The following is a 23549-nucleotide window of genomic DNA, read 5'->3' as shown; positions in this document are numbered from 1 at the left end:
TGAAAAAGGAGCATGCAGTTACTTGAAAATGTAAATGCTAGTGTTCTGTCAGAAGTTTGTAAATGAGAGGAGGCCAGCAATGTGTTCAACAAGTGGCTGTATGCCCTTTTCATCCACTTTACCTTTTTTTACAAAAGGAATGATAATAGTTTTGATGAATTCATTGTTTAATATGGGTATCAGCCCACCCATTTTATTACAGAGAAATACTTCAGAGTGACCGGATTCTGGCCCTTTCTTGATACGTTTTCCTTAGCAAACTATATCTCATAGGCAAGGGGTTTTACTGGACCCATATATCCTAAATTCTGCTTTTTTTTCAGTCTTTCCCTCTTTATATCTTTCCTTACCACACTCAAAAGCATCTTTGTGCGTTCTGGTCAAGCAGGCCTTGGTGCTTTTGGCTGAGAGCAGCATTCTCTGGGCTTGTATCAGGCCCATTCAAAGGGAATCTGACCTTAAAATTCATTCATTTTTACCTGTAGAGTTGATTAAGTTTTAGTGCACAGTGGGATAGTGTTCACTCTATTATTTGAGAGTTAAAATAGACTGTCTTACTACTTCATCTATGTTCTTTTTCAGCTGTCATTAATGTCCAGCTATCCCCTTGGAGGTACTAAAGGTAGTCCAAATTCTGAAAGGAATGGAGAATGTAAGAAATAAGTACCATAATTTATTTTTTTTTCTGTCTAGGGAAAACTTGTTGGAATTTGTGGCAGTGTGGGGAGTGGAAAAACTTCACTTATCTCAGCAATTTTAGGACAGGTGAGAAAGTCTGTTTTGGCTACTTCTGCTTTTCTTGTTCCTGTCTCCTATTTCACTTACTTGTAGTCTGTAAAAGAAACTCTATTCTAAATGTGGATTAGCGTGATTTCACGGTTTATCTTCAATTTCAGATGACTCTGTTGGAGGGTAGCATTGCAGTAAGTGGAACGTTTGCATATGTGGCCCAGCAAGCCTGGATTCTCAATGCTACACTTCGGGACAACATTCTTTTTGGCAAGGAATATGATGAAGAAAGGTTTGTCAGAACTGTTTGCTGATTTTCGTGAAAGCTTAGTAATTCTTAGCCCAAGTGTGGGAGAATTTAATGCAGAGTACACTGCAGTTAGAGCCTGTGTATCCTTTTAGAGTCTGTCTCTAAGGCTCCTTGGAGTCTCCTTTCAGGGCCTGCTTCTCTTGCACGTGGGCCGCTGTGGCTGATGGCTGTCAGTGTGTCTGTCATGGCTCATTTGCAGCGAGGGCTGTGCCCTGTGCTGGAGTCCTGTCTGATCTCTGTTTTTAGCAGGTGCTGTGGAGCAGCACTGAAGTGGTGTTTGCTCTTGCTGTCCTGGCCTTGCCCTCTTTAAACACAACTGGTTGCAATCTGCTGGCACCTTCCATGGCCCTCCTCCAGCGGGGGCTTTCCCTTGGGGCTGTGCTAGCTATTGCTGGAAAGAAATTGCCTCCTTGCTTTCACGGTACTTCGGAAGTGGGTGATTAGTTATGATCCTGTTTCCTCCTGGGAATCCAAGGCAGATCATTTGTTTTAGGCTACTGGAATGTCTGCTATTGGTGTAGAAGGTGAGATCATGCTGTACTAGCTAGATACCTGAGGGGCAAAAAAACCCGGTGTTCTTAACACATATCTAATTTTTCTTTAGATACAATACGGTGTTGAATGGTTGCTGTCTAAGGCCTGACCTAGCCATCCTTCCCAATGGGGACTTGACAGAGGTATAAATTTTGCTTATAGTAAACTAATTAATAGATGGAGAAAAGTAGAGTTTTGGTTTGATGGACTAGACTGGAATGAGGGGAACATCAGTCTGATATGCATATAAGCCAAGTTGTTGAATGCACCCTCTTGAGCTGAGTTTATCAATGCAGTCCCTGGGCTATTGAAAGTTGTGCCATGTTTTTGACTCAGATGTTGACAGTTTGGAAGTTTTTTATTGTGTTGTAAATTTAGCTGCCTTAACAGGACCTATTTATTTGAACTTGATTTAAAATAGCTAACAAAAAACATGGCTATGTTAATACAAAAAAAGTAAAATAAGCAGAAAAGTACTGCCACGTTTCAAGCATATTAACCTTGAGTTTGAATGTAAAACACATTTCACAAAGTAGTGGACACCTAAATTAGAATATATACATGTATTAAAACAATATATAATATTATGGGGGGGGTGTATGTATGTGTATATATATGTGTATATATAAAAAAATATTATGGTTTGCTTCATTCCAGTCACCTCTTGAGCTCTGAATATCTGTGTTGCATGGTGCTGTAGAAATAGAATAATGGGTGTGTGTCTGTACAGATTGGTGAACGAGGGGCTAACCTGAGTGGAGGACAGCGTCAGAGAATCAGTCTGGCTCGAGCCCTGTACAGTGACAGGAGCATTTACATCCTTGATGATCCCCTTAGTGCCTTAGATGCTCATGTTGGAAATCACATTTTTAACAGTGCAATAAGGAAACACCTGAAGTCAAAGACTGTCCTTTTCATCACTCATCAGCTTCAGGTACAGCATCTCTCATACTTTCTTTCTTGGACTTTCTTGAAATACCGTTTAGTCAGTTGCCTTCACACTATAGAAATTTCTATACCCTGACATGTTACAGCACAACCCTGTCTGTGCAGGGTTTATGTTTACAAACTAGGTTTGCAAATACACACTGAGAACAACCTAAATCTGTTTGATACCAATGCTGCTTGGTGTCTGATCTAGACTGGTAACAGTCAGCTAAAGAAAATTTACCAGAGAAATAAATACCTTGTTCAAAAACTCTTTTGCTAACTTACTTATAAAGCTAGTTCATCACATCTGAAAAACTTAGATTTGGTGTCAGCAAATCAGAATGGATGTGTTCTGAGTTTTTTATCTTCTGTGCATAGAAATATTAATACTTAGCATATCAGTAATTGCAGTGTTTAAGTATCCTGAATTATCTTCCATAACAGATTGTTTTTGATAGAACATAAAAACTTTTTATTTGTATACAGTGAGAGTAATCATGGTGCTCTAGTCATTGCAGGGCCTTCAAAAATCAGATGTTTGTTACCTCCGAAGAGGTGTGTTGTGTGCAAATGTCTATAAATGACTGAAAAGGGTTTTGTGAGTGTGTGCCTGATTATCAGACATAATGATAAAGACTCGTTCTTACTGCCATTTTCTTCAGTATCTTGTGGACTGTGATGAAGTGATCTTCATGAAAGAAGGCTGTATTACTGAGCGAGGAAGTCATGAGGAACTGATGAATTTAAATGGGGACTATGCAACTATTTTTAATAACCTACAGCTTGGAGAAACACCACATATTGAGGTACATGTTTGTTTATTTTAAAGTACTCTGAATGGTGACTTTTCTGATGAGATGAACCAAATGACATAGCTGGAAAACTGAAAAATGGCTTCACATGTTCCTGTGTTGATCTGACCAATAGATTTCCTACCAATAGTAGAATAATCTGTGTTGCATTAGCACTTCGTATTCGCAGTCACAGTTTGTCTTTAGGGAATGTGTAGTAGAGAGGACTCTGTCAATGAGCTCCTGAGTTGAACATGAACATAATGTATCGTCTCCTCTGGTGATGCTCAGAGCAGGAAGCTTGTTATCTCTTTTATTGTACACCTTGCTTCTTAATTTAACTCCAAATGAGTACAGACCTGGATCAGCCTTTGGAAACACTCTTACTGGTTTGTTACTTCTTTTTCACATAGGATGTAACTGAGGCACAGGAAAAGTGACACAAGTTGACAAAAGTTAGATATCTGTGACAGTTTTTTGGAAATGTCACTAAAAATGCTTTGTTTTGAAGGATTTTGAGAAAAAATTGTTGCTTGACACTGCTTCTGTTATGAAACAATGGCTGTAAATACAAACTGGGATTTGTACTCTGGTGTTTTAGTTGGTGGAAAATGTAAATCTAGAAAATAACAAGAACCATTCAGTAGGACATGCATTTAAATTTTCAGGAATTTAATTTTTCCTACCTTCCTCCTGTTTGTTTCCTGAAGTTATACTTTGGAGTAAGCAACTTTGCTGCTTTTTATTTGATGATGATTTACTTCTTTAAGTATTGTGTGCATTTTCTCTTAGTAAGAAGAGATTAAAAAAGCACATCAGCAGTTTAGTTTTTAAGAGGTGAGAGGCTCCTTACTCACAAGTTGCAAACATTTAAAAAAAAAAAAAGCTTCCGAAAAGGTAACATTGTGATAGATACACAGATATAGAAGAAGGTGCTTGGTGAAATCTTCTCCTGGGAGATGTTAATGAAAGAAGCAAAAGAATGTAATGCATTACTCTGCATATCCTTTCTGAGGCATGAAGATTATAGTTCTGCCATTTTAAGATTAATGTAATGACAGTTAACATGAGATTCTCCAGTCTGCATGCTTGCCTGACCTTCATTGTCTTTCTGTAAACACTAATTCGTGGAAGGAGCATTAATTTGTGTTCCTGGTGGGATAAGAAGAAATGAATGGTAAAGTTAGAGTCTCTGTGGTTTGACATGTGTGAGATGTCTCTTCTCACATAAAGTGTGGGAAGAAGACCCTGAAGATGTTGTGTAGGCAGTTTCAGTTAATGTAGGCTGTCTCTGAACAGGTAGTAACTTCCATTTGTGGGAAGATGGCTGGGTTTAGAACAGTAACTGTGTGTGCAGCGTAGTGTTTGGACATGTGATTTCTGGAAGACCAAGTTAACCTGTCCTTAGAGACATTTCATGAGAGCTTTCCTGAGTGAAGTACTAGGGTGTTTAGGGGAAAAAAGCCTCTAAAATTGTGAGTTATTTTTACAAGGGACAGGGGGATTGTATCTTTCTCTCAGTAGTGAGGGTGTTGTTCCTCTACCCTGTATGCACACAATGTCACTGCTTCTGGAAATTAACCTTGCACCGTACCAGTACAGATTGGTAGCAGTTCAGATTAATAGAGGATGAGAATTTAATCCACCAGAGTTGGCAGTCATCCATAATAACAGCAAAGTTAATATCGTCCTCGATATGAATGCTAAGCTATTGAAAGCTTTTGTCCTTAGGAGGCAGCTTATAAAAGTTTGGATTCAGATATGAAAATGTCAAAGCAAATTACTCTGGTATGTTTAGTGTCATTGTTTTCCTGCAGATTAATATAAAGAAGAACACAAACAGTTCACTGAAAAGACCCCAGGATAAAAGTACCAAAACAGGGTCTGTGAAGAAGGAGAAAGTTGTAAAGAAGGAAGAGGGTAACTATATAATCGGATTTCTGGCTGTAATTGTTTTATACAGCAATAAGCGCAAAACATTTGCTTTCAAAGTGTATATTATGAATGTACCTCTCAGGTTTTGAAAGCTGTCTCAAGTCCTGGTCACTCAGCATGATTGAGAAGACATAGGCAGTGGGCAAAGAATGTTCATTAATTTGTTAAATATGAATCCCTGCGCAGCGTTTCGAAGTTCAATCAGGCTGCTGCTGGTCAGCTGCCATCGGCACAAAGGAACTTAGGTACTAAGTACCCTGTCTCCCGCACCACCTCACCCTCCTGTCCTAGGAGGGGAATGTGTATAGCTTGGAACTTGCAGAGTCCTAGGCAGGACACGACACTTAGGTATGAAGAACTGGAAGACCTGACCTCTGTTTCATGGTTGTCTAGTGTTACCTTTGAACTTCAGCAGGATTTAAAAAGCAGTCGTGATACCAGCCTCGTATTTAAGTCTTTGCTGATGACACTTTTTCAGACATAGCATGATGTGAATTATTTTGCAGAGGAAATGTGATTTTTTTGGAAAAACTGTTTGAACCATTGAGTTCTACGTATTAAGTAATGTCTGTGTTTTTGAAAGTACTCTGTACAGTTTGAAAATTACTATAGTTTTGTGCATGTTCAGAAGCTTACAGAAGTTTCATGGAACAGCTTTCTTTTCCTCACTCTCTCCTCTTTTTTTGTTTCACAGGCCAGTTGGTCCAGTTGGAAGAGAAAGGCAAAGGCTCTGTCCCCTGGTCTGTTTATGGTATCTACATTCAGGCAGCTGGAGGACCCTTCGCATTTCTTGTCATCATGGCACTCTTTGTGCTGAATGTGGGCAGTACAGCTTTTAGCAACTGGTGGCTGAGTTTCTGGATTAAGCAAGGCAGTGGAGTAAGATAAATAACTTTTCTACTTTCTTGTGTCTAATGGGCAGGGGGATTGCTTGCCTAGACTAATCCCAAGCAGTCGGATGAGACCAAATGGTGCTCCCCAATTTAAGCAAGCTATAATGCTCCTGAGGAGGTGATCTCACTAGAGAGTTCATCTCCAAGAATGAGAGCTTCACTAATAAGAAAGATATAATAGCTCATGTGGTTTTATACTGCCCTCTTGTTCCTTGTCTTGGTTAGCCCAAGGAAAGGAAGTGAAAAAGTGAAAGACTACAAGCTGCAGGAGCAATTACTAATTTTAGTGCTGGGTTTTGTTTGAGCATGACCTTACATCTAACAGGATAATCTTATTAAAGTTCATAGTTTTAAGTCAAATGACTTCTGGGAGTTGCTTTGAAGACTGTGATGATCTGGGATGATTTGGGACTTTTCCCAGTCTAGAGGCTTTGATTGCAAGTCTTGTTGTGTTTAAAGAGTCAAATATAACTGCAAGACTTTTTTTTTGGATGAGGGGAACAAACTACTTACCTCAGAGAAGAAATAATGAAGTGCAGATGGCCAAATATTAAAACAAGTAATGAGGTCCTTAAACATACTTAAATATTAAAAAAAAGAAAGAGGCAATGAGAATGTATGATAGTGTGACAGTAAAGAATTCACTGCATACTGGCAGAAAATAACAACTGTATTTGATAAGAAGACAATGTAGAACCTATCCAAGGTGAATATTGCTGTGTAGTAGGAGTGGCCGTGTGCAAATATCTGGCATTGCTCAGAACAATGATAAGCATGAAATGAGAGATTATGAATCGAATGAAGTAGATATTGTGGCCTTTTTCCTACAATATCTTTGAAAATAATACCAAGGGCTACAATCTGCAAGTTATGTGTCTCTGCTAGGGAGAAGTTTCTCAACTATTCAAAGATCACAGAAATACTTTATTTAAAGAAGAAATACCAAATATGGTGGGAGGGGACAGAGGACAGTTAAATTCTGCCATGTGTACTGTGTGTATGGTTAATCCTTATCTTAACTAACTATTCACTGAAACCTCGAATTTTCTGCAGAACACTACTGTGACTTTGGGAAACGATACTGTCATAAGCAGCAGTATGAAAGATAACCCTCGCATGCATTACTATGCTGGCATCTACGCACTGTCTATGGCAGTTATGTTGATTCTGAAAGCTGTTCGTGGCGTTGTCTTTGTAAAGGTACGTGCCAATGCTGTCGTTTTTCTTATCTCCTGTCTGCCCCCCGCTTCAGTATGTTGCTGACACTGTGGTTCTCTTGGTCACCTCCCAAGAGAGATTTTGGTGTAGAGGAAGTCAGAGCATGGATTGTGAGGTTTCCATAAGTCATCTCTCAGGGCTGCATGCACCATGCTTTCCGTTAAACTCCTGCCCAAATTAATAGCTTCCTTCCACTGGCTGGAAGCACAGAATGCAAGGAAAAAAACCTTATGGTTGGAGAGAGAAAATGAGAAGAATGTTTTGGTCCCCAGGGGAGGGTCAGTGACAGAAAGGCAAACATCCTTTCATAATGCTGCAGTGTTTTCTGCATTATCAGGGAACTCTCAGAGCATCCTCAAGGCTCCATGATGAGCTCTTCCGACGGATTCTGCGTAGCCCCATGAAGTTCTTTGACACTACACCCACTGGGCGGATTCTCAACAGGTTTTCCAAAGACATGGATGAAGGTATCTCTCACTGCATGTGCTGTAAATCCCACATTCAGACCTCCAAGCTACCTCCTTAATACTGTCCGGACTCTTCCTGTTGGGGTGATCATACCCTATATCTGCCACATGTGTACTTGTAATGGACAAAGCAGGAATTGGGACATACCTGGTTACGATTCTAGAAGGCAGCTGATAGCTCAAGTCTGTCTGTTCACTTATAAAGAAGAAAATTGTATCTACAGACTGCCTATGGGCTCTTAGCAGGCTCTTTGCAGTTAATGCAGGAGGAACCTAGACTCTCAGAGTGAAGCTGATGTGCAGCAAAGGTGGTAATGAGGTCAGAGCTGCATCAGGGCTGTTTTCTGCAAATGGGAATAATTGGAAAGACTACTAGCATCTCAGAAGATGAAAGCACACCTAATGAAAATGTATGTTTTTAATTCGAATAAGCCATGAGAAATCACCGTCCTTGTCAATGGTGATGTACAGCTGGACTGAATTGCTTTCTGCAGGTTGTTTCAGCTTTCTGTACTCAAGGTCTTCCTCTTTTCCCTCTTATCTTTTCCAGTTGATGTTCGTTTGCCATTTCAAGCAGAAATGTTCATCCAGAATGTCATCCTTGTGTTCTTCTGTGTGGGGGTGATTTCTGGGGTTTTCCCCTGGTTCCTGGTGGCAGTGGGACCCCTCATTGTTCTGTTCACAGTTCTGCACGTTGTCTCTAGGTAAGTGCATCAGTTGCTTTGACTAAAAGTAGAGATGCTTAGACTTGTTATTAAGGATATACAGTTCTTCAAGCTTACATGCATCAATGTAGTGATTGGCATATGGTGGTTGTGCTTCTTTGCTTCCAGAGTCTTTATTCGAGAGCTCAAGCGTCTGGACAACATCACGCAGTCTCCATTCCTGTCCCACATTACATCTAGCATACAAGGTCTCTCCACAATCCATGCCTACCACAAAGGACAGGAATTTCTGCACAGGTCAGTCTAGATATTTATCTGGGAGTGGTGGACCACAAAGCAGGGTGTGACAGGTTTGCATTCAGAAAGATTTATTAATGGGATTTGTAGCTGATGGCATACTTTGGGTCTAAGAATGAAAGTTACTTTTTGAGGGGAAAAATGGGAGAGAACAAGGAGAAGGGAAAGGGAAAATTGCCCAGTAGCCAACTGGGAGGAACAGTGATGGGGTCCCTCCTCTGGGGTTCTTTACAGTGTAGCAGGTGACAATGATAATGGTGAGAACAATTCTTTGGCCGCACTTTTTTCCTAGTATTATATACTTTTCATCAGGTCCTGGTCGTACTTTCTCATGGTTGTTTCTCCTTCTCTCCCTTGGTATTAGCATTGATTAGAGCTTGCTGGCAGAACCTCAGTGTGCATGTTGATGAGCTTTTAGTCTCTGTGCATGTGTATAATTGGATAGCATTTATCAAGTATTAAAGTGTCTATTATCCACCTTGTACGCTATGCTTGGTTTTCTCCAGTATAAACTAAAATCTGCAAAACAGAAGTTAGCAAGGGAAAGCAGGACATTTCTCACCCCAGTGGTAGTTGCTTCCCATGAGAACCTGCTGAAACAGTATCAGCGTTTTGCAGGTGCAAGGTCATGAGACCAACATCGTGGAAGCACAGGGAAAATTGCCACAGAAGCTCTGGAAAGACACTGTTACACCAGCTTAGATGAAAGGCTCCAGAGGTGCACATAGTCCCTTAGCATTGCTGGTGCTAGGGCACTGTGGCACTGCATACACTGCTCAGCAGTGATTGGTGTAAAACTGAGTTGCATGATCAGAAAATCTCATTACTGGCTTTGTGAAAAATCTCTCAAGTGTCTCCCCTTAAATATACTTCCTCAGCTGCACAGGGTCAGGATTGTAAATTAAATGGCTATTGATTTGTTTTAGTTAGTGTCACCAGTCCTATCAAAACTTCCTTTAATTTTACATTTGTGTAAAAAATAACATATTCTGTGCATATTCTGAAGCACTGCTGCTGTTACCCTTGGAGTGCATAGTAGCCGTTGAGCATCCTCCAGAAGGTCTTGCGTACGTGAATTTGTGGTGAAAGTGTGTATGATGTCCCTGAATTTTGATTAACTCCCAGTATAATTCATTTTTGTACACAGAAACTTGGTAATTTGCCTTCTGCGAGTTTGAGCTAAGTAGATACCTGACATTCAGGAAAGTTTGTAAACCCTGCTGTCATGGCTGAGTTTGAGACTTTGTGTCAATGATGGACTAGTCTTCCCACCCTGAATTCTGATACTGGAATGGAGGTTTGAGTAGCTCTGCTATTTGTAGAACCTCAGGCTCATGGAGGTATTCTAACCTTCCTGTATTTGTTTTAGGTATCAGGAGCTCCTAGATGACAATCAGGCACCATTTTACCTGTTCAGCTGCGCAATGCGCTGGCTAGCTGTACGGCTGGACATTATCAGCATTGCTCTTATCACAACCACTGGCCTTATGATTGTCTTAATGCACGGCCAGATTCCTCCTGCCTATGCTGGGCTGGCAATCTCATATGCTGTGCAGGTGAGTGTGTCCACATACTGTCATGTCTCATTTAATGTACCTATTGCTAATAGGCAAAATTAACACACCGTTGAAAACTTTCCTTAGTGCACTTCAATGGAAAAAGATACTGTTACTCCTTTTGGTAATGGAGGGGAAAGCAATTCAGTGTCAGGACCTTTTGCTAGCAGTCAAATGACAAATTATGAGGAGCCAGGTGCTTAAGACTGTTGTTTCAGGGAGCCGCCTCTTTAAATGATGAAGTAGAAACCATTTGAGGCTCTTCATGTGCTGCATATTGCAATTTTCCTGGATATTTCCAGAAATTGGGTTGACTGTATGTTAGACATCTGCCAAACTGATGTCTTAACGTGTATCCTGGGGTATGTTTTCAGAGCGAGCAGCACCCAGCGTTACGGCTGTGAGGGTTACGCTGCAGGGCTCAGAACACTTGTTGGAGCTGTTGTTTGGCCTCTTCTGTCTCCTCGTGGTAGTGAGGTGAAATTACAAAACGGAGCATTTAGAGCTCCTGCTTGTGGGAAACCTTTCTAAACTGCAGGCTTTCCAAGTGATTAATAAATTACGGTCATTTTAAAATTAACTATTAACTAAAATTAACATGCCTTGGGCACCTTAGCTATGTGTTGCCCGATGCCAAGAGCACTTGTATCAAATATCCACTAGATTAGTTTCTTAATTCAGTAATAAAGCACAGCTCTCTAAATTTGTCTTGCTTTTCCCCCATCGCTCCAGTTAACAGGGTTGTTCCAGTTTACAGTCAGACTTGCTTCAGAAACAGAAGCTCGCTTCACCTCCGTGGAGAGGATTGATCACTACATCAAGGTAGGACAATAACACGTTTAACTGCTGGTTGTGAAGTTTCTTGTTGCTTGTTACGTTGCTGGCGCAAGAGAAGCGACAGTCAGCCATAGTCTTGTGTACCTTAGTACAGAAGGTGTGTTTCTGAGCTTGTGGACACACTAATGCACGTACTGTAATACTGTAGGGTGTTTTATGGAGCAGGTATGTAAGCATTGGCAGGATGAATAGCATGAGAGCTAGTAGTTAAATAACCCTGCAGGGATCACTTGCCTGGCACCACTGAAGTTACGTAAGGATACTGAAAGTTTGCTGACATTCTCAGTAAAGAGTGCGGTGTGTGAAAGGGATAACTGGGAATTCAATACAATATTTCACAGTAAAAGGGTGCTGTTCTGGCTTTCTTCATTCCAAACCTAATGGAACTCCTTCATTTAAACACAGGTAACTGTTTGTTACTTTTTCCACATGTAATTCTGCTTCATCCTAATAAGCCTACTTTTTTTTCCACAGCTATCTTACACAACATATTTCTATATGCTTAAAAAGTCAAGGACTTGGTCTCATTGCAAACATGAGAAATGTGCTAGGCTAAACGTGAGAAATATGCCAGGCTAAATGCTTAGCAAGCTGCTCTGATTGCTATGATTGTCTGCAACCCTTTCTTCATGACTAGATTTGTGTATGCAGAACCGGGCGTAGGTCAATGGGGAAAGTGTAGCCAGGAGAAAGCCTTCTACTGGATCTGCTCTTTGAGGTGAAAGGCTTTTTTCTCAACATTCCCTCTGAATACACATTCCCTCTGAACTTTGGAGGGAGATACATATCTACTTGGTAAATCTGGGCTATGTAGTATTTGATGTTTGTAGAATTTTTTTTAGCCTGTGGATTTCGTACTGAAGAGGAAAAAAAAAAAAAAACCGCCTGCTCCTGCAGTTAAGTAGATAAATCCTCTTGTGACATCTAAGTAGAAAATTTCTGTGTATGGAAGACTCGGTGACCACACAAGCTGACAACTGTGTTCCAAATACTGCCTGGTGTCTCTCGCTGGGCTGAGATGGGTTTATCTCTGTCAGGCATTCAGTGGCAAAACCTGTAGTTGTAGGCTGTTGGGTTTTGTTGTTGTTTGTTTTTTTTTTTTAAAGTTACTGTCTATCATTTTATATTGCTATTAAGCCACACTTTGATTTTTCTTATTTGGGTCTCTAGACAGCCATTTTATTATGAAACCATAACACTAGTTTGAATCCAAAGTGAAGGAGTAGGTGAGCAGTGAAGCACCATGAAGTTCTGTGTCTTACCAAGTCCCAGGCTTGGCTTCTTGCAGTGCGGGCTCCAGGGTTGCTGTTATGAGCACCAAGCTCAAAGAGCTGGAGTACTGTTGTTGCAGATTGCTGTTTTTCTCAGTCCCTTGAGGTACAATTAATCTGCCTCTAACTAGATGCTGCAGATGTCCGCAGTTGACACAGTCCCTGTGGGATCTCTCTATAGTCAATGTAGTAAATGACTATCTCCAGAGGGCAATTTATTACCCATTCTAAGTGTTTATATTAGAATGAGAAAAATCACACTCCAGAAATGCTAACTTCTTTGTAGTGACTATGAAGGAGGTGACGGGGCCCTGGTTCAGTTGGAGAGTCTTATTTCGTATGTATTTAAAGTTATGACAGGATTTCTGCCATTCTTTGAGGCTGCTTTGCCAAATAGGGGAAAGTGACCTTGGCTTCATTCTAAATATGCTGTAAAGGCACAGTGTTGGCTTTCAGAGGTACTGCTTTTCTGTTTTAATCTCTGAACTGCTAAGAGACCTGTTAAGGGGCAGAGTGAAATAGCAAAAATAAGCAAGCTGGATGGAGTCCAACTGACTCAGTGATTTAATAGAACAGGAGAATATGAGGAAGAGAAGGAAGAGGCTAGCGTTTGTACGATGTCTCATGTGGATATTCTCCTCTGTGTCAGAATCATCAGAGGTGACCCTGGCATGGCATAGCAAATGAGGCAGAAATAGAGCTGATTTTGCATCCAGAAGCATCCAGTCTTTGGAGGACCACAAAACTCAATAGGATTGTGCTCATAAATAATAGGCCTAAAATACATTTTGAATTCCACTGATGAAAAACTTTGTTGCGTAGAAGGACCAAGTCATTATTGAGGCAACAGGAGGAGATTAACAGTGTGGTCAATGTAACACAGCAAAATTCTGAAACACTGGGCCTGCATCCAGCCACACAGCTCCTCATAAAACTGCCATAAATTGATATGAGCTGAGTCTCCAGGGAAGAACTGCTGAAAGCTGCAACTGATAATTTTCTTTTCTGGTGTTTTGTTTACTGGAAACTGAACTTCTGGGTTTTTTTTAAAGACGCTTTCCCTGGAAGCTCCTGCTCGAATTAAGAATAAAACTCCTCCTCTGGACTGGCCACAAGAAGGTGAAGTTGTTTTTGAAAATGCAGAGATGCGGTACCGAGAGAACCTCCCTCTAGTCCTTAAAAAAGTGTCCTTTACCATCAAACCAAAGGAAAAGATTGGCATTGTGGGAAGGACAGGCTCAGGTAAGGAAAAACGCTAAGTTGAGTTAAATTACTACTTTTACAGAATGGGAGTAGAATAGAGTGGGGCAGTCATACTGGTTCTTCTTTGTGTTTGAGTAAATTGTTAATTGCAGAGGAGCGGTCCAGCAGCCTGTCAGTGGTGGATTCTGTTCATGTGCGTACGTAAGCAGCATCCCTGTAAACAATAATGAAAACAAGTTTCCATTTAAAGTAGAGGGATATCCTACTATGCCTGAGCCAGTATGCTCATGTTTAACACCCCAAGCCACTTATCAGCACAGAACCCTGCCTGCAACATGCTCATTGCAGCTTATTTGACTCTCTTGAAAGTTTTTTTTGTGCTGATGCTGCAGCCAGGTTTGGCTCTCAGCTGTTTCGGAAGTCTGTAATGCAAAGAATCAAAACCCCTGTTTATGAGATAACTTAAATCAGCTCCAGAGTGTAGTTTCTAAATAAGCAATTAATATTGCTGTATTTGGTTTACATGGCAAGATTTTGGCAGTGGGAGTGGGGCGGCACTGCAGGGGTAGCTTCTGTGAGAAGAGATTAGGAGCTGCCTTTCAGTTGCTTAGAAGTTTAAATGCTGAATCTCAGCGTTTACCAGCATTGTTTGCCAGGGCTTTATGGTATTTTAAAACACTCATGGACAGGTTTTAAAATGCTTTCTCATCTCAAAGTGCTATGACTCTGAAGAAACACGAGTGTTGTTTTTTCTGTCTCATTTTTAGGGAAATCTTCCCTTGGAATGGCACTCTTTCGTCTCGTTGAACTGTCTGGAGGCTGCATTAAAATTGATGGAGTGAAAATAAACGACATTGGTTTGGCAGATCTTCGTAGCAAACTGTCAATAATTCCTCAGGAACCTGTGCTGTTCAGTGGCACCGTGAGGTTAGTGAGACCATAAGAAGGCAAGAAGGACTAAGCAGGCTACCAGCCTATACCTGAACTCAAACAGGTGCCTGGTGAGGCGCTAGTTCTCAGGCATCCTAGCTTGTATCCTCTGCTTTTGAAACAAAAAAAAAGCACAGCTAAATGATTTTAGCTGGCCCAGTGCAGAACTGGATGCGATCATCCTCCCTGGAAATGTTGCTTTCCCTTTAGATTTGGTTGGAGTTTTTGTATCTTTGTCTTCCGTCTCTACTTTTTTGTTCTTTGGCGACTCTAACCCTAGTGTGCTGGGAGCATCTGGTTTCCTTGGCAAGGCAATTCTGTCATTGGAAGGCTAGATGGGAATCATCAGTCTGGATGAATTAGCACACTGTTGTTTTGCCATTCATTGCTGAATAAAAATTCTGGTTATGTTTTCTGCTTCCTCCTCCAGATCAAACTTGGATCCTTTCAACCAGTACAGTGAGGAACAAATCTGGGATGCTTTGGAAAGGACTCACATGAAGGAGTGTGTAAGTATTATGTGCCCTATGAGATACATGTTTGTGTTTTGGCTTCCAAACCAACATGTTCTGTTAGTAGCTACTTCAGAGACCTTTAGATAAAGGTTTTTCCTTGCAATTTTCTCTCGTTATTGTCTATGCTTTATCAGACTGATTTTTATTGTTTTCCTTCTGATTTTATCAGACTGATTTTTTTTGGAGAATGTGCCGTATTTTGAGTGTGAACTTTTTCAGTGTATAGCATAGCAGAGTGCTGCTTCATCACATGGACCCCTAGGGTGTTACATATTTCAGGTGATGTTTTTTTTTATGTCTTAGGCGTGCCTTCTGCGTTTATATTTGTGACTGTAAATGTCACACATGTACGTTTATGCTGAACTTAAAATCTGCCCTTTGCGAGGCCTTCTGCAGCAAGTCTCACTGCCAGGGCATTTCCAATTCTTCTTTTCTTCTAAGTCAAGGGCGTGTATGGCTATGGTACGTAGGCTGCAGTAATTCCCGCAGGGACTAGCTTCATTCTTTTCTCTTGGTGAGAAAGATTGTCAGGAGATCTGTATTCATGTTGGTATGATTTTGTACATGGCACACTTTTTTCTAGAAATTAAATACTTGATACTTAAGTCGTTCCAAGGTTTCCTATGGAGATGATGTAGCTCTTTTAGCTTAGTCCTAGTGGTGTTCTCAGGAGCTGTCACTGACTCATAGGCATTTCATCCAGACTGAGCAGGTTTGATGTTGCATTGCTGTTCTAGCATTAGTTGCTTGTTATCAGTTTCCCCAACAGAGACAGGGAGTGATAGACAGCAAAGTTTGACGGGTATTTTGGAACATGGGTGAAATCAGATTTGCAGGAGGAGCAACTATTTGTCATGGAGACAAATTTGCCATGAGAGATACAAAAAGTCTGTGCCTCTTCTTTCCCACACAGGTTGCCCAGCTGCCTATGAAACTTGATTCAGAAGTGATGGAAAATGGGGAAAACTTTTCAGTTGGAGAGAGACAGTTACTGTGCATAGCTAGAGCTCTACTGCGTCGTTGCAAGGTGAGCATAGTGATGAGAGAAATAGCTGGAGATACCAAACTGATGGGATTAAGCAAGCCTTTTTTTGTGCCAGATTTGTTCTATCTGCTAGAGGAAGCACACCAACAATCATTGTGACCCAGAGAGGTGTAGGGTTAGAACAACCAGGGAAGGCATCTGTAGCCAGCTGCTAGCTCCTGTAATGTTCTGCCATCAGAAAGATATTACTAGCTAGTGTTGTTAATAGGGTTATTCAGAGTGTCCTGTTACTGTTGAGCATCAGATTCTTTCCTTCTTCCACCTTTTTGTGAATATCAGCCAAGTATTTTCCTTCTACATGGTGCTCCACTAAAATGTAGCCTCCAGGTGGAATTTGGAACCCTGCTATGCCAGTGAAGTTAAAGGTTTTGCAGGAATTGAAGACAAATAATAATTAGAGTGAGAAAGGACTTTTGGATTGACATTGACCAGGATTCTGATTTTAACATCTGTTTTTCTTAAAATATTACGATGTGCAGCATTTAAGGTTCACTCTGCATCTGCTTTAAAGCCAGACTACTCAGCAGAAGTTACTGCTCTCTCTGCAGTACCTGCACAAAACAAGTCTAGTTTAGCTTTGACAAGACGCCACTCCAAATCAGGGGTAATTCTTTTCAGTGTAAGTAAGTTAGTAAGCCTAGTAAGTATTGACTCCCAGGAGTGTCACCACCAAGATTGCGTCAGTAAAATTTGTGTTTCAGATTTAGCTGCTGAATGTAAAACTGAAAGTAGAGGAAACTTGAGGCCCAGGTCAGAACCCAAACATCTCGTGGCTCTAGGATGTGACCATAAAATGCAAGTGTGATCCATAGGGTAACTTTATTGAAGGCAATTACCTAAAGAGAACTGAAAGGGTGCTTGTAAAAATGACCTTTGTGACCACAGCTCCATAAGGATTGCCATTTGTGACAACTCTTGGTCGTGGTAACAACTCTTGGTTGTGGTAATTCTGCCTGCTCTACATATTTTTATGTTCAGGAAGGGGAAAATGTTACTAGGGGTAACAGCCAGGATTATGTGCTGCTTTCAGATTTTGATACTGGATGAAGCAACAGCTGCTATGGACACAGAGACAGACTTACTGATTCAGGAGACTATCAGAGAGGCATTTGCAGACTGCACTATGTTAACAATTGCTCATCGCCTGCATACAGTGCTGGGCTCTGATCGGATCATGGTGCTAACACAAGGACAGGTAAGCAGAAAGACTTGTGGCTGCAGTTCCTGTGCAGTCTGGTGGTGCCATATGTGCAGGCTGAACTGAAGGAACAGCTAGTATTGCAGGGTAGAAAATCCTCTGTTCATTCACATCCTTGGTAATAACACTCCAATAGAACCAGTTATAGCCTGACCGTAACAAGATCAAAGTGGGCAAAATGTCTTTTACACTCCAAGAAAGTATCATAGAGTAACAGTCTCTTTTAAAAGTGTTTTTAAAACTCCCTTTGTAGGTTCATTCTGAGATGGTTGTAGGTTAATTCTGAGATGGGTAATAACGTAAGCATCTCTGCCTGAGGCTCAGTGGTGGTTTCCCATTATTTTCATGAAGCCTTGTGCTAACAGGCATATGAGAGATACTTTACCCACTTTTCAGGCTTCCATGTGGGAGCCATAAACAGTTAAATGTAAGAGGTTGCTTCCTGATGGGTAGTTCCAGTGTTTGTCCGAGCCAGTTTGAAGCATCCCAGGTTACAGGATGTGTGCATAAATGCACATGCTTTCACGCCTGTTGTCTCATCTGGAGACGAATGACATGTTTTGGCTTTGTGTTCCAAGTCCAAGGGGTGGGAATCCATTTTCTGCTGGATTTTACTGACATACTTTACCTTCCTTGTTTGCTTTTAGGTAGTGGAATTCGACACGCCGTCTGCCCTTCTGGCCAATGAGAACTCACGCTTCTATGCTATGTTTGCTGCTGCGGAGAACAAGGTTGCTGTCAAGGGCTAAAATTCAGGGCAAAGTCACTTTAATTTTGGAGAGCTACACTCCCTGCCTGTGGCAGGCCAGCTCCTCCTCCTTCAAGCAGATTATTGCCTTTTCATCTTTTAATTTTTAGCACAATGTGTCAAGCCAGAGAGTTTTTAAAACCGTGTCAGAAGAATTCTTCATGTTTTTATTACTGTATTTATTCCATAATCATATTACTAATTTTTTGTTATTAAATGCACTCTACAAATGGCTCAGGGAGCCATAGTTATAAATGTATCAGAGGCCTATAATGAAGCTTTATACATGTAGCTATATCTATACATAATTCTGTATATAGCCTATATTTACAGTGGAAATGTAAGCTGTTTATTTTATATTAAAATAAGCACTGTGTTAATAACAGTGCATATTCTTTTCTATCATTTTTGTACAGTTTACGGTACCAGAGATCTGGCTTTGTTATCGGACTGTATCAGACACCATTTTGTCTTTTACAGTTGGTCTTTTCCTAGTGCTGGATTTTCCGCGTGTCTGAGTGGAAGTGAAGCTTTGCAATAGTGTCCTTTATTGTCACATCTTTGTTGTCTAGCGCAGGGGAGAAGAGCTCTGTGGTGTAACTCTATTGCATTGTAACTTATCAAAGCTATTTGGAGCATCGCTAATGTTCACCACGGCAGCGGCTGCTGCTTCCCATGATGCTTTCCCAAAGCAGGGTTTTTAGTGATCTCCTGAGTGGAGAACCACTTCTGGGTCACATTAAGGCCTCATATTTTCTCAGTGTCCTGATACAGTATTTCTTACTGTGTCAGCAGGGTTTATTTTAATGCAAGCAAGCCCAAGCTCCTCCTGCTTCACTGATCTAACACAACCAAAATCTAACTGTTCGTGGAATGATCTGTAACAAATTAATCACAAGATTCAAATCATACCCTGTATGCTAGCAGGAAAGCCTTTTCAGAGTTGCTTCAGCTGACTGACTCCTTTATCTTGAAGCTGCTAACACTCCTCAGAGGTTTAGGTTGGCTTTCATTGGCATGGGTAACACTAACTCTTTGTTCTACTCACTTATACTAAGGTTAAGCATCAGTATTTCCTGTTTCTTTGTTGCACACTTGTTAAGGAAACAGTCCCCCACCCTTTGTCTTCTGGAACTTTGAACAGGTTCCTGTTGATCAGGATGTAACACTGGTGTAGGACATCATTTTCTCACTGTAAAGAGACCTACCTCAGGTTACTAGGTCCTGTGTAGTATGTTACCATGATCACTGTACACCATCCCTGTTTTACGGGACCTGTGGCCCAGGTGGGCACGGTCGCTCCTATAATAGCCGTGACTTACTGAATGGTCAGCGTTGCATGTCTTTGTCAACTTGGACATTTTGTAGCCTTAGCATGTTTGCAAAATGTCTCATGGAGGCAGAAATCTGAAAAGTAAATAAAACTATTTTGGGTTTTGTAAATTTTATTGGCTTAAGTGGTTTGTTTTGGACACATAAATCACTTTTCACCGTTTTGAGCTCTGAGGGACAGTTTTTGCAGGCTGTTTTTTTTTCTTGTCTATGCACCATGGCCTGATCTTTCTTCCTTCGGAGTGGAAGCGTTTCTTTAAAAATGTCGTGTGTGATTTTTGTGCCCTCCAGCATGGGGGTGTCTAGCTATATGTTTATGTTTGTGTTGAGCAGTACAGAGAGTAATACTTTATAGTGCAAGTATTCAAGCCAAGTAGCAAGAGGGTAAGTCCGATGGGATACAGAAGATCCATCTTGGGCTCAGACGCTTCCACTTGCTTTACCTGCAAGTGTTACTGTTTATAATGTGACATGACTCCAAAGTCACAGCAACAAGCATTTCTACCTACTAATAGCACAGGCAAATCATGGCGTTTACAGAGCTTAGACTGTAGCTTGAAGATAGCCCAAAAAGCATCATTTGTTGTAGTTTTTCTTTAGCAAGTCTTGTCCCAAGCAAGAATTAACTAGCACAGGTCTCACCCTGCTCACACGCCTGGACCCAAGCTTACTCCATGTCAGGGGCTGGCTGCCATTTTGCTGAGTGTTAGTTGATTCAAGGAGCAGAGTGTGACTTGTTGTGGTTAGGAAAGGGAGAAGTAGTAGGCATCTCTCCAAAGAACACCCAGCTAAGTGTGGGGGATTTCTTTTTTGATCAGAAACTTGAGGACAAAAAGAAACTGGGGAGAGGCACAAGGGAGCAGGGGTGACCAGCCACAGAGGAAATGCCCTGCTTCTTCCCTGAAAGTAGAGCTGGGTAGAATGTGAAGATGAAGGCTGAACACGTTAAGGGGAGAGGGAGAGAAGATGAAATGCATCTGCCTAAGACTGTGGTTAAAACAGTTCAGTCAGTTGCCATGTGCAATTCTGTCAAGGACAGGATTGTCTTGGGCCCCTCAGAACTTGAGTTTACCCCCCAAACTTCAGACTGATTTCCCTCGAAGAAAAAGGGCTAATGTACCTGGTTCTCAAGTGCCACTGGGGTCAGAGTGTGGCTTCGTTTTGCAGCTAAGGCTGAGCTAATGGCAGTCTGGGCAAAAGGGGAGCCATCCTGATCTTGTCCTCCTCCTTCTTCTTCCAGGCCGTGAGTTCCTTCCACTTTCCTGATGCCAGCACTGGCTCTTGCCTGGTCCAGCAGAGACCCAGTTCAGAAAGCTAACTTGCAGAAAGTTCACCCTCCAAAAGCAGGAATGCTGTACAAAGAAGGAGACAGGAAGGCACACCTGGAAGGGAGGTGAATTGGGGCTGCTCTTTTCAGTAGGCATGAACTGTAACACTAGCATAGGTATGCAAGGAAACCACTCAGGATTCATTGCACCAAGCTGCTGCTTCCCAGTTACGCCTGGTAAAAAGGTGAACGCTTTCCTGCTGCTTCAGAGAGCTGAAATAGCTCAACAAGGTGTCAAACAAGGGCCTGCGATGGAGCACCTGTGGACAGCAGGGATTAGCGCAACCATTTTGTTAAACCTTAGCCTCCAGCATTGTTACTTCGGATACTAAGGAGATAGACTGCCAGAGGGAAATGTTCTTTCCGCTGTAATCACTTACCTGCTTCATTTAGCACTCGTCTCTCAGTACAGAAATACTGCCTCTCACATGGGTAGCAGTAATTTTTTTATTGTCTTTCGTCCTGAACCACAGGAGCAAGCTGAGGCCTGGCCCAGGGCCCTGTCACTGAAGTGGAAGGAAGAAACATCAGTATTTACAAATGAGAATGAAATATCTGTCTTTGAAGCATTCTACAAAAGGCTGCTGATGATGGGAATTTTCAGGAACTGGATCCTACTTTAGAATTTATAGTGTGATATCCCAGAGAAGACTTTATCCTGTGAGGAGTAGAGTCAGACTGTGGGATTGGGACAGAGGCTTTCCCTAAAGAAATCCTACCCAAAATAGCATGGAGATAATGCATCCTTTTTATTAATATAGCAAAGGCTGTGGCCCGAGACCAACAGGTGTGCAACTTGAGAGAGATTTGCGTGGGATAACCGGTTTGCTGTATTACCCTTGGGAATTTCAGTTGCCTTAGTTTTGCTTATGCTGTCCAAATGCAGCGCATGCAGCCGATCCCAATTCGTTATCATAAGCTTAGAGGCTCTTAGATGAGATGAGCAGGAGCACATTCTCTCTGTCTGATGAGTGGAAACATTGCACTTGCTTGGGACTTCAATCAAAATGCAGGTAGGATTCTTCTAAAATTACCCAGTGGAGTTAATGTGCGGTTAGATGGGTGCAGTTATGTCCGAAGTCAGGCCCTGAAGGTGTGCTAGTTTGAACACCTGAGGAAGCTCCACCATTACCTGTGGTGAAGATCATAAAGGGTCAGATCTCGAGGGGCTGGGGCTGTGATCTGCCTATTGTCCCTAGATGAAAGCCAGAGGGAGATCAAGCACTCTTAGTACATAGCTGGGCAAAAAGTTTGAGAAAGCACAATTATTGCAAAAGGCAAACGGTATGAGTGAGAGAAGGTGTCGGAAGGGTAAATGCAGAAAATTTGATTTATGAGAGGAGGATGTGGAGAGAAAAGGTGGCAGGACAGGAAGTTTCTCTTAGCTGGAAGGGGATTGGGCGAAGACAAAATTGCTCCTTGAGGATGGTTAAAGAACATACTGAGAAGATTCAGAGTGGCTGTAATACCCTCATGAACCGAAGAGTTGTCCTGAATGCTCCCTTGTTATTTTTTATTGCAACTGTAGTGCGTGTTTTCCTATGTATAAGCAATCGCACAAAGGTTTTCTTTATAGTCCTAGCTTCAGATCGGTCTAGGATAATACTGGGATTTGTTTTACTCTTGGTTCAGCTGGAGACAGCAGCCGCATTGTGCTGGGGCCACAGTTTCTGCCTCGAGTATGACGATACAGTGGGAAGGCAATTGGGAAATGGCGCAGACACCGCTGCTGCTAGCGTAAGGCTTGGGAGGCTTTTAGAATCTACCACTATGGGTTCATTAAACCCACAACCTTGTAATAAATGTTTCCGTGTCATCCAAAAGACGTGCCTTGGAGACGCATCAGGCAGCTGAGGTAGGCAAAGCGTAACAGTGAAAATAAATTACGGAAATGTCAATACCTGGGGCAGAGAGACTTCCTGTGCGCTGCTCTTGGGCTGTGCAGAGTTCAGATCACAGCTACTTCCAGCACAGTCCTTCCTTCCAGCTTACTGTCTCCAGCCGTTGCCACACAGAGAAACAAGTGGTTGTATAAAGATGATAATTTTGTGGTTTCCGTCCTTTCCGATTTAGGAGGGCGGCAGTGGATGGTGTGTGATTGCCTCGAGACAGAGGGTTGGAAGGGAGTAAAGCACGTTGGGATCTGGGGGTGGTTTGGAGTGAGTGTTGGAGGCAGCAACTGTGGGTAGCCGAGGTGGGAGGGAAGAGACTTTAAAAAAAGGGGGTGTATGGGGTGCTGGTAGAGGGTTGGACTGTGAGCTCCATGTGAGGAGCGCAACCAGGAGCAGGATGGAGGAAGCTAAAATAGGTAGCGGTGGGAGGAGGGCTGCGTGCATCAGCCCTGCTGGGAGCGGTGGTGTGGAGGGTTTGGGGTGGTTTGTCTTGGAGCTGGGAGGGGGAAGGTGAAAGTGAAGCACTGAGGCCGCCCAGGGGCAGGAGCGAACCGAGCGGGGCCTTGCAGCCGCGGGAGCCGCGGGGACCGGTGTGTCCGGGGCTGGGGGCCGGTGCGGGGGGAGGCGGAAAGCCGTGTATGTGCGCGTGCTGACGTTTTACGCTGCCATGTGCACCGGGGCGTACGAGAGGGGCACGGACGGAGCCGGGGTGGGCGTGCAGGGGCGACGCCCGCCCGTGTGAGTGCCGCCGGTGGGCGCGCGCTGCTCGTGCTGGAGGCGGTTTCCGTGCACGCGCGCGTCGGGCCGGTGCGCGATGCGTGCACGGGGCGCAGCCGGGGTACGCGGAGGCGCGCGCGAGGCGCCCGCCGGGCACCGGGAACCGCCGCGCCGCGCATACACGCGGGGCGCGCTGACGGGGAGGGGTG

The 23549-nt window shown here is 42.5% G+C and overlaps 1 protein-coding gene across 5 annotated transcripts in view; it reads left to right on the top strand.

The window, feature by feature from the left end:
- ABCC5 (ATP binding cassette subfamily C member 5) overlaps positions 1-22596 on the top strand; it is a 53346-nt gene extending 30750 nt beyond the window's left edge. For 2 of the 5 annotated variants that reach the window (XM_086618250.1, XM_086618248.1), the window contains exons 12-31: positions 694-765; positions 897-1021; positions 1644-1716; positions 2304-2507; positions 3166-3309; positions 5112-5214; positions 5924-6108; positions 7176-7322; positions 7678-7807; positions 8358-8511; positions 8641-8769; positions 10139-10325; positions 11058-11147; positions 13486-13675; positions 14404-14563; positions 14997-15075; positions 15995-16108; positions 17157-17321; positions 17972-18055; positions 20645-21132. In XM_086618250.1, coding sequence (XP_086474376.1) covers positions 694-765; positions 897-1021; positions 1644-1716; positions 2304-2507; positions 3166-3309; positions 5112-5214; positions 5924-6108; positions 7176-7322; positions 7678-7807; positions 8358-8511; positions 8641-8769; positions 10139-10325; positions 11058-11147; positions 13486-13675; positions 14404-14563; positions 14997-15075; positions 15995-16108; positions 17157-17321; positions 17972-18055; positions 20645-20722 — 2613 coding nt within the window. In that variant the 3' untranslated portion in view covers positions 20723-21132. Of the gene's footprint in view, positions 1-693; positions 766-896; positions 1022-1643; positions 1717-2303; positions 2508-3165; positions 3310-5111; positions 5215-5923; positions 6109-7175; positions 7323-7677; positions 7808-8357; positions 8512-8640; positions 8770-10138; positions 10326-11057; positions 11148-13485; positions 13676-14403; positions 14564-14996; positions 15076-15994; positions 16109-17156; positions 17322-17971; positions 19479-20644; positions 21133-21204 lie in introns of those variants that run through there. The other 3 variants (XM_086618252.1, XM_086618251.1, XR_015222401.1) reach the window with 2 other exon arrangements.
- The last annotated feature ends 953 nt before the right edge of the window (positions 22597-23549 follow it).

Source organism: Tauraco erythrolophus, chromosome 11, assembly GCF_009769465.1.
Source record: "Tauraco erythrolophus isolate bTauEry1 chromosome 11, bTauEry1.pri, whole genome shotgun sequence".
Lineage (NCBI taxonomy): Eukaryota > Metazoa > Chordata > Aves > Musophagiformes > Musophagidae > Tauraco > Tauraco erythrolophus.
The sequence above is the reverse complement of the archived record's forward strand: the minus strand, read 5'-3'. Positions and strand labels throughout refer to the sequence as shown.